A 10,278-nucleotide genomic window follows, 5' to 3' on the forward strand; every position below is an offset into this window, starting at 1 on the left:
ATAAAGTCAATGAAACACACTCTTTGCATGCTTGTCTTTTACTATGTTCAATGAGGACGGCTAGGTGAGTGGAATTGTTGGTGTTCTTGACTACAAAATTTGGGCTGGTAACTGCCACAAGTATTACACTCCTTTGTCGACCTTTTTTTTTTTTTGTTTTTTGTTTTTTGTTTTTTGTTTTTTGCATCACTTTTTTGCACACGAGTTTCTTTAAGGTTGTGCAAACTATGTTTCATCCACCCAACTCATTATTTTATGGGCACTTGTCCCTTTTCAATTGTATGCTAATTTTTATAGGTATAATAAGTTTTCAAATTTTTCTATAGAACTAACAGTTTTAAGTATATAAGGATGATGTTATCGAAAATAACTTGGCAATCGTTTGACTTGCTCTAAACAACTTTAAGGGTCTACTTGATTGGAGTGAATTCCATAGAAAATATCACGTCTGAGGAATTTGTTTTCTACTTTGGCGGTCTAATACGAATGTAAAAATAGAGTTTGAATTTCAAGGTACAAACATGTTTTTGGTCAATTTCATAGAAAATGCATTCTTGTGATTTTTTTTTTTTTCAATTTACATAAAATTGGTTTGCTTTTTTCACATTTGCAATCAAATAGACCCTAATTGTTTGAAAAATGAGTTGAAAATTTTAAATTGGTTAGATATACTTTTTATTTCAATTTCGTACATCGACGGTTTAATATTCATTTATTATTCTCACATTTCATATTGTGAATAATATTAGGGAAAATTACACAGAAACTTGATTTCAACAATTTGATACAAAGATTTTTCTTTAGGAAATGAGGTGCACCTCACATCCAACCTGTACAACCACGCACCCCACGCTAAATAATATTTTGCGCTACACCCCATCCCCCTACTGCACCCCCACAAACTTTGCCCTTGGTGCCCTCTACCAACCTACTCTGGTTACCGTCACCAAAAACCAGCGACCACATTCCCCTCACACCTCGTGGTGGATTGGCACACAAATTTTGTACTCACTTACACTGTCTATGGTCGTCGTCCCGCTAAGTGGTGATGGTGAAAGATCTCCAACGTCGTTGAACACCATCGAGAAGATAAGAAGCAATCTCTAGCAATCGAAGTGGTACGATCTATGTGTCTATGTGGTGAGATATGTTTGGACGATTTGCAATTTCCGGTGCATCTGTGTTGGGTTGGTATAGGTAGTGGTGATACGATGGTCGTGAGGTGACGTGGCATTTGAATGGAGCTGGAGGTGAAGGTAATGGTGGATTTGAGGAGGTGACGGTGGCTTTGGCCATTTGAGTGATGCCGTTGGTTGTAAAATAGTGGGGTTGGGTCGAAAAGAGCATTTGTGATCAATTATTTAGGTAATTCATAATCAATAAATAATATGTGATATAAAAAATGTATGATTTGAAATTGAATTTTTAATTGTGATTCACAATATATTTTTGTGATGTAATCTTGTGAGATTTGTGATTGATAAGTTACTGAGATCATAAATTGTGTGTTAGTGACATTGACTGTTTAATTAATTAATAAATCACAAAATTATTATCAAATTTTATTTTATAAGTTTCTTATTTTTTTTGTATGTGTCTAGTGATGTATTTTCCCCATAATATTACTACCAACAAGCATATAGTGAATAATGGGCCCGGTTTTGCTTAAGTCCATTAAAAAGCAGAGGTAAAGACAGCCCACTATTCGTTAACGTGGGCTTGGTCATTTGGCTCGATTCAAATCGACGTGGACAAATACAAACGTCCCAACTCTATGGCTTTAAATTAAACTTATGAACCGGCCGATTCCGATTCTTAACGTTACCAATTTCAGATTTCCTGGCGATAAATTCCGGTAGTCTGAATTTCTTGATGGAGACTGTTTCTGTCAATTCACCCATACAAGCTTTCCCCAGTTCAAAGCACAGGTCAAGAAGAGGCTTCACCACAAAGCATCCACAGAATTATGGGATGAATTTCAGTCCCGACACTGCCGCCGCAAATCTCCGATCTACTCCAAGAAGCCGCCACGCCGTCAGTGACATCTCCTCAGTCACCACAGACCCGGTTCAGGCGGAACTTACTTGGCAAATTGTGGTTGGCGCTTTAGGTAATTTTAAATAAATAAATAGATATAAACATTACGAATTCTACTTTTTTATTAGTAATTTAAGAAATAAAAAATAGGTTTAAATTTGTGCAGCTGGTGTTACGCCTTTTGTGGTGGCTGGAGTTGAATTCAGTAAGAGAATTGTAAGTAAACCTTGCATTATTTTGTGATATCTATTAAAATTATTTGAAGTTATACTGTTACATACTATCATTTATTTATCTTTACTTTTATTTTTAAATATATTTAGAAGTGAATATTTTGAATCGAAGGTGTTGTTTGTAATATGAAAACCATGGCAGGTGGCACAGAGGAAATGTAAGGTATGTGGAGGTTCGGGACTTGTTTTGAGGGATAAGAAGTACTACTTCCGATGCCCAGGTTGTGGTATGTTTTATATTAAGTGGAAATATGGAAGAGTAATGCCATTCAAGCTCGTTTGATATGGTTTTTGAGAAATCGAAGAGAATTTTTGAGATCTAAAGCTGCTTTGGAATCTATTTTGTTAATTTTATAAAAATAATTCTTCTAGTTAAAAAGGAGATAGTTTTCGCTAAAAGATCTCCTTACACATAAATCCATTTCAAAAAATAGTTTTCAAACACTAGTTTAGGTAGCTTCTTCTAGAACCTCTTTCACAAGAAATAAAAACCTTGGCGAGGGATTTCGATAAACTTAGAACCATGGTGTACAACCCCCTTACGAGAGGAGGGCCAATGATTTTTTTTCATTAGGCATAGGCCTCCCCTTCTGCGAGGAGACTGCTATACATCATAGTGTCAACCTCGTTGTACGCTTAGCAAAACTCCTCAATGCTATGGGTGCAGGGTGCTTCACATCAATCTAACTATCATTTAAACATGACTAATATCTCTTCATTTTATGTCTAATTTTTAAGAGATACCCAATGGAGAGCGAAACTGATACTAAAAGGGCTGATAGCATTATTCAATATCAAATATTTTTTGTTTGGTTATCACTTCAATACGCAACCATAAACAAAATTTTGCTGTCTTGTCTTTCATATTGTCAATTCCAACATACCGAAGACGCCAACAAAGTGACGCTCATTTCCTATATGCCTATAAAACTTGAGTTTAGTTCAATAAGCCCAACTTTCATTTCATTTTTTGTAATGTTTTTCAGGAGGTTTTCTACCATGGCAATCATGGAGGAGATTCTTTACTGGTTAAAAAGTAAAAGTACTTTTTACGCATAAGGAACATGGAAAAGTGAATGTAATATGCTATTCTTTAATGCAATGTTACCATAAAATAAGCTTATTCCTATAATTCAATGATAGATTTGAAGAAACCAAACATTATATTTACTGTCAACTGTTGTATCTAGACACAGATTCTACTGTTCTGCATCTCCAAATCTGAATCGTAAAGTCCGTTATTTCAATTTTGATCGTGTAATAATTGTCATCATTGGCTATCGTCTTGTTCATTGTATAGACCAATATGGTTATTCTGCATCTGAAACACGCACATAAAGTCGTATGCAAGATATTGAAGCTTTAGTTATTCAATGACAGAAGAACTAAAAGAAGAAAGAAAGAGAGAGAGAGTTTAATTCTATATGATATATATATTCTAAGAACTCAGTTTACAATTTTACGGGCCCATAACTACTCTTCCAATATTTTGAGGACATTGGTTAGAAGGGTGTATAGGCTGAGTCTGAAAGTTATGAGCTTCAACACCATTTTCTCGATTTCCAAACAGATTCAAGCCGCCACCATTTACAATACCATAGCATGCTGGGATTTGTACATTAGTTCTATTCTCGCAGTTAATTCCAACCCCGAGATTGAGGCCAATCGAACTATTATCTACTGGCCTGGGTCTAGAGGTTCCACTCACCTGTGAGTGTCCCGAAAATTCGTAGCTGCTGGTCTTGGCAGTCGGAACGTCATGATTGTGTTTACCCTCGTATGTAGTTATAACAGCTTTTGGGTCATGGGATGCCCTTTCAACATGTTTCCTGACTGGGCAACTGGCAGTTGTGCACTTGTAATAACTCCTGCACGGTAAATCAATGTATAAGAAATACTGCATTTCAGTGCTATAAAATATATTGCAGCTTTGATTGCATGTATATGCACTGTTGAAGAGAATAAAAATTTGAGCAAAGCTGTTCCTATCGAGACTTAAGGTCAACGTGCGAATTAACTAAGCAGGCTTTGCATGGTTATCAGCAACAGGTTGATACAATGAAAAAGGCATCCAAATGGTAGTATTAATTCCTATAAGCTCATCTTTATTCATAAAATTTCATTTGGGGAAAAAAAGCAACTGTTGTGAAACTTGCAGCAGTGAATGGAGTTGATATGTGTAAAGCAAAGGCTCGAGGATCTGAAACAGTTTGGAGCAAGAACGAAAAAAGCTCGGATCATTCTACTACTTCCCTTGATTGAAAAGCTCATCAGGATGCTCCTGATTATGCTTGTCTCAATCCAAGTACATTGCAGATTTGCTAAAAATGGACTAAGATGGAAGGGCACTAGATCTGTTCAACGTGGAAAACTCTCTCATGCTTCAAAGTAGAGGCAATGGAAGATCCAAAGCTCTATCGAAGTACTACAATAAGGATCCCCGAAGTACTTATTAATGTCTAGACCAAATATTTCATATGCAGTGAGCAAGTTGAGTCAATTCTAGGAAAGAAGAATTTAAGCCTAAATGGATTAGCATTTGGAGAATGGGTAAACTGTTCAGATGATCCGAGATCAACAAGAGTTTCCTATACATTTCTGGGCAATTGTTTGGTGTCATGATGCTCAACAAAATGTTGTGCCACCCTCAAGCACAGAATCCAAGTACAGGGTCCTAGCTCACGTCACTTCAGAAATAGTAGCCCGAAGTCTTTACTAACAGAACTTGGAATTAGGTCGCCTTACCGACCTATGATCAGTTGGGACAACTTAGGAGAAACTTTGAGATGCATTTCACATATGTATCTCAATAAACAGATGTACCAACTTATAATCAAACTGCAGATGAATTAACTAACTAAAAGCCTATTAGCTGGTTGTTTTCTCAAGATGATAGGCAAACCCAGGGTGGTAGCAATTCCTGCTCAGCACCAGAAGATTCCAGACTTCTAGATTTTCAGCTCAGAAAGTCTGAAAGTTTAACTCACATAATTAATGGATTGCTAGAGCTGATTTCAGTTATTTCCGCATGGTAATGACTATTAACTCGGATCACCTAGTCTGAGTGATTTCAAAACCTGGTGGCTTGGATTTCTCTCTCTCTCTCAAACCTTTGGTGTATTTTTAAGCAAAGAACTTGTTCTTCGTTGATGATTTCTTTCTCTTCTGGTAACAGTTGGAGTCTTTATATTAATTTTACTTTAACTAAGATCAAACCATCCTATTATCTGTATCAAAGGTCCACAAATAAAGTTCATTTTCCTAAAATGGCCTCTTTTTTTCCAAAAATACCCTTGGGTGAGGTAAATGATGTGACTGACAAGGATTATTAACTATTATTTTTACGACAGAATTGTGAAAGCTACATAAATTACACATATTTTCAAAATTTACCTAAAATTCTGTACCAAGTCAGGAGCATTTATTTGTGTACGAAGGGAGTACAAGTTTAATGTAATACACTGACTATTGATACAAACACAAGGAAAATAAACAATCGAAGGAAAGAAAAATGAATAAGAAATGGTTCTTATTTTCTTTTTATTTTGAAGTACTTGTTTAAGTTTAATATATTTTAAGAAGTACCATTTCATTCTCTAATGGAGAAAGAACTGTTACAAATGAGGGCTAATTTTATTTTAAACCTTATTTCTGTCCTTTCCCTTTTCTACAACTATTCCCAGGATATTGATTTGTTAATTTTAGGAAAGATGAGGGTCTGTGCGAAAATTCTCTCAAATACATGGTATGTTTGATACCGATGGTAAATAAGTGAATTGTCTTGAAACTTGTCGTAGTTAACTAGGACAGCAATTAAAACTCTTAACAGACCAAAACACAAGCGATTAACTAGATATTTGCCTAATCAAGCATCGCCATTTTATCGCAACAACTAAAAGGGGTAATATTAGAAATAATACGTAGTGCACAAATGGTGTTTTAACTCAATATCCAATCTTCTACCATGTCATTAAACATAAATTATCACACACCTGGGATTTGGATTGCCTCGGACTACTTTCTGCCCATATTTCCGCCATCTATACCCATCATCCAGTATATCAACCTCACTCATAGTTTGAACAACAACTCGTGGTTCACGGATGGGCTTAACAACTGTTGTAATATCAAGACCATCCTCCATCTTCCTGCTCAGATTTTTAAGCAATCGAAACTATTGTTAAGATAAGAATAGTAGATCTTAAGCATTTGTAAAACAGTATTACCTTCGCTTTGAAAAGGGATCATCTTCATCAATGTAATCATTAGTGCTGTGAAATTGTGAATCTGCACCTTTTAGACCATCCTCATTTACTTGATGAGGAGACGGAACTGGCGAGATATTCGGGTCCAAGTTACCAGTCAGATTATAGGAGCTCAACTTGTCTTCGACAAAGTTAAAAAACATAAAAATAAAATAAAATAAAAATAATGAGAAAATATATTGCACTTGAACGTGAACAAAGCAAGCAAGCAAGACAAGACTACCAAAAATTTGCACCATAACAACAGAGGGAAAAAAAATTTCATGAGTGCCAGTTTGGTTACCTTCTTGACCAGTCCCTGTTACATCCTTGTCCATTTTATCCTCATGAACGGACATAAAGGCGCCAGGATTTTGTCTACGGGCAGGTACAGGTTTTTGATGATCATGTGAACCCTTGTAGACAATTTCTGTTATCTGTCCACTTGGAGAACGTTCAAAAATCTTTTTCACCTCACAGCCTGGATATGTACATTTGTAATAGCTTCGAGGAAATTCACTTCCTTTAACAAGTTTCTGCCCATATTTTCTCCAGTTGTACCCGTCATCTGATGTTCTCTCAGCTGTTACTGGGACACCATCTTTATGATCAGAAGGCGAAACTTGGATGTCTGTATTAGAGCAATCTCCCTGGTTTAATTCCTCAACAGTACCACCAGACGATGCACCATGTGTGCCAGTAAGTATAGATGGTCCAAATACTTTTGAACTTGGCAGCTCACATGTAGCCAGAGATGAAGGTGCTGGAGGCTGCGAAAAGCAGTGATCTTCAACTTGACTGAAGGGTCCATTCTGCGGCCGGTTCAAACTTGATGGGATCTTTGACGCAATAGAATGATGCCCAAAGTCAGTCCAAATATTCATAAAAAACATGGTTCAAAATTTGCATTTTTTCTATGATCATCGAGAATTAAATGAAGCAAATAGTGCGTGATTAAAAGGCTCTGAGTTGAATTTCCTGAAAACCTATCCAAAAAAGTAAAAGTTGAATTTGAATTCATCTTGAAATGCCAAGAATAGAAAACATGAAGTTTTATCCAGCCATCTACTGACTTGTTCTAGTGAGATCATGTCGTTCTTGTCTTGTGCATGGAATCTTCTTTAGGCCCACAATAACATAACTCAACCATCCCTCAATTAATTTTCAGTCGGTGCTACTTCCAGTTCGGGGTGTATTATCACTTCTTATCCATTCTAGCATGACAATACAGCCATCTTAACATCTTCATTTGCGCTACATATATCTTATAAATATTTTGTCCTTTATTACCCAAACATTCAGTACTATAAACCCCTATCAACCAAATAGCAAGTTCTAGGGTATTACCATTAGTCCTTTGGATGATAATCTTGATGCACGACTAGATCCAGCATGAAAATTAAACTCGAAAATGCTGGGCATTCTTTCATCACTACTATTGCCACCAGGACATTTTTTTCGCAATGGCAGTGCCGAAGTTTCACCATATCCTTGCATCAAATGAGGCTTCAAAAAGGAACCTGTGGTGGGAGAAGGTTCTGCCTGCAAAATGACAAGGATTGAGAAGAAAATTAATGCTTAGGGAAATATTTCTCCCAGCCATGAGTAGAAAAGAGAAAAATAAAAAATTGGAATTAACTTTCTACTACACTTCAAACGAGATGTCTTTCTCAAGTTGTCTTTTTTTCCTTTAATGTCTGAAGAGAATTTTTATTCTCTCTGCATATAAAGAAGATGCATTTATAAACAAGGCAATCAAATTTTATACCATAAAACCTCAAAGGTCATCAATTTTCAAGTTCCAATGACAATGTAAAACTTTGGATGACATGCTCTATAGCGACAGATGTCAGGCATGATCCGGACAATCGGGACAGCATAAATTCTTCTGGTGCGGCATTCATAGAGCTCAATTATTTGAAAGCAATGTCTTTTTCAACAGGGAACACCACAAAGGAAAAATGACAAGCACCAAAAAAGAAAGGAAGATTCATTTTGTGAAGAAAAACGAGTGGAACTTATTAATCTTTTCTAAAGTCTAAATTACAGAAAAAGGTTTAAAGGTGCCAAAGTTAATTCCATAAAGAAAACAATATAATACATCCTAATGCAAGCATCAGAATCAAATGGTCCCAAATACTAATATTCTCCAAATGAGCACTTGGACGAAAAAGAAACAGCCAACTAACAGCATTATGCTCTAAAAGAACCAAACATCAAATCATTACGAACCCACATATTAAGTCAATAAATCATTGAAATTCCCCACTACAAGTACTTTAAAGTCATTAAAATGACCTGTTAAATCAGTGGCAGATGACTGAAATCTGAAACAAAATTTTTATATGTATATGTGTGTGTGTGTGTGTATATATATATATTTGATATTGTTGTATTTTGTGTTTGAAAATTCTTTCTGCAGTTATTCATCCCCCACTAGTTTCAAGTACTGGCTCCGCATTGGCACCTTTAATTAAAAATATTAAAAATCTGCATTTTACTGAATTAAGAATAAATGAACAATACACTTAAATGTTTTGTTCCAGAACAGATCATTATCAGTAATTAAGGATTCAATCAAAAAAAATGTAACAACTCTAATTGCATCCCAAATGGTCAGGTTAAAACATAGCTAGTGAGGTTATAACTAGCTGGAACACCCTCATGACAAGCCAGTATTAAGAGTGAGTTGTACCAATGTAGTCAATTAGTCATAACAATTGTCATCAAGCAGACACTCCTATAACTCACAGCGGATGGAGCTACCTGAAGAAGGCCACCTCCTCTAAAAGCTTAGTTTTTTTGGAAAGTCACCTAGCTGTTGTGGACATCAATCCTAAAGCAAGGGGTTAATACTACAACTCTAGTTGCATTTTAGAGTAGTTAAGTTAAGACTTTAGCTTGTCACTTCATAACTACATGGCTACTCTCCCCTTAGATATGCGTTACAAGCTGGTTACATACAAGGTTGGGTTCTACCAAGCACGGCTGTAGCAAAGAAAGTCGGAATTTCCTAATCTTTTTGATACTTAAGGAGCTTTATTCACAACAGTTAACTCAGCAGTGCTTGATAGACAAACTGGGTATCGGATCCGAATCTGAATCTTCCAAGCTACTACTCGCACAATTTCGCAATAAATCAGCACAAAAAAAGTAGAAAGTGAAAAATTAATCTCGATTAGTCAAAAGACAACAGTGACCTTGATGTTCGAGAGAAGAACTGGCGATTCGAGAAACGACGTCGGACTGAGTCCAGGAGGTACAGTAATACAAGTTGACCTGGAGATCGGGAGTTTCGCCGGAGACATAAGCTTGTACTTCGCTCCGTTGCTCGATCCGCCTGAGAAAACGGCTTCCACCCGAGCTGCGGCGCCAGTATCCGGCACGCGAGTGCTAGCATTATTGGAGGGAGAGGGAGCGAGTGACTGAGTATCTTCATCCATTAATGAGAGACAATTTTTAGAGAGAGAGTCTATGGAAGATTGTTTTCCTGCTTTTCGAGAGGAAGAAGAGGTAGTGGTAGTTTGTGTAAATTCGTCAAAGATGGAGGGTAAATGACATTAGAGGTCACGCAACTTCGGTTAAAGTTTCAATTTAGTTATTCAACTTTTTCTATTCCAAATTACGCAAGATTGAATTTCATTTTAGTCGTTGTTTTGCCCCATTTTTCAAAAATTCATTTTTTTCAAAATTTATTTTAACAACATATTTTATGAAATTCACAATTTTTATAAATTTTTCAATCATATATTTTATTAATTTTT

The 10,278-nt window shown here is 36.2% G+C and overlaps 2 protein-coding genes across 5 annotated transcripts; one reads left to right on the forward strand and one right to left on the reverse strand.

Moving 5' to 3' along the window:
• Window positions 1-1,775: 1,775 nt before the first annotated feature.
• On the forward strand, window positions 1,776-3,519 carry LOC111374192. 3 transcript variants are annotated; one of them, XM_022996828.1, is made up of 4 exons: window positions 1,776-2,110; window positions 2,204-2,253; window positions 2,413-2,497; window positions 3,257-3,519. In XM_022996828.1, the coding sequence occupies exons 1-4, from the start codon at window positions 1,873-1,875 to the stop codon at window positions 3,301-3,303; spliced, it is 420 nt and encodes a 139-aa protein (XP_022852596.1). In that variant the 5' UTR covers window positions 1,776-1,872; the 3' UTR covers window positions 3,304-3,519. The 3 variants fall into 3 exon arrangements, with proteins under 3 accessions (XP_022852596.1, XP_022852597.1, XP_022852595.1); XM_022996829.1 differs by having other exon boundaries at window positions 2,413-2,433; window positions 3,257-3,517; XM_022996827.1 differs by lacking the exon at window positions 3,257-3,519 and having other exon boundaries at window positions 2,413-2,587.
• A 143-nt stretch (window positions 3,520-3,662) lies between these two features.
• Window positions 3,663-10,068, reverse strand: LOC111374190 (probable WRKY transcription factor 20). Of its 2 annotated transcripts, none has more exons than XM_022996826.1 (6): window positions 9,715-10,068; window positions 7,862-8,056; window positions 6,819-7,353; window positions 6,497-6,602; window positions 6,263-6,418; window positions 3,663-4,138 (listed from the first exon to the last, which is right to left on the reverse strand). In XM_022996826.1, exons 1-6 carry the CDS (start codon window positions 9,955-9,957, stop codon window positions 3,730-3,732), a joined length of 1,644 nt encoding a protein of 547 aa, XP_022852594.1. In that variant the 5' UTR covers window positions 9,958-10,068; the 3' UTR covers window positions 3,663-3,729. The 2 variants fall into 2 exon arrangements, with proteins under 2 accessions (XP_022852594.1, XP_022852593.1); XM_022996825.1 differs by having other exon boundaries at window positions 6,497-6,656; window positions 9,715-10,062.
• Between the last annotated feature and the right edge of the window lie 210 nt (window positions 10,069-10,278).

This window comes from Olea europaea, unplaced genomic scaffold (genome assembly GCF_002742605.1).
Source record: "Olea europaea var. sylvestris unplaced genomic scaffold, O_europaea_v1 scaffold1216, whole genome shotgun sequence".
NCBI lineage: Eukaryota > Viridiplantae > Streptophyta > Magnoliopsida > Lamiales > Oleaceae > Olea > Olea europaea.

What these genes read in the sequence shown, in the direction of transcription:
- LOC111374192 (XM_022996827.1), top strand. Translation starts at nt 1,873, where the DNA reads ATGGAGACTGTTTCTGTCAATTCACCCATACAAGCTTTCCCCAGTTCA. An exon ending in AATTGTGGTTGGCGCTTTAG is followed by an intron (nt 2,111 to 2,203) that starts GTAATTTTAAAT and finishes AAATTTGTGCAG; the next exon opens with CTGGTGTTACGCCTTTTGTG. An exon ending in TTGAATTCAGTAAGAGAATT is followed by an intron (nt 2,254 to 2,412) that starts GTAAGTAAACCT and finishes AAACCATGGCAG; the next exon opens with GTGGCACAGAGGAAATGTAA.
- LOC111374190 (XM_022996825.1), bottom strand. Translation starts at nt 9,957, where the DNA reads ATGGATGAAGATACTCAGTCACTCGCTCCCTCTCCCTCCAATAATGCT. An exon ending in AACAGGGACTGGTCAAGAAG is followed by an intron (nt 6,657 to 6,818) that starts GTAACCAAACTG and finishes ACTTTGTCGAAG; the next exon opens with ACAAGTTGAGCTCCTATAAT. An exon ending in CGAGGCAATCCAAATCCCAG is followed by an intron (nt 4,139 to 6,262) that starts GTGTGTGATAAT and finishes TTTACCGTGCAG; the next exon opens with GAGTTATTACAAGTGCACAA.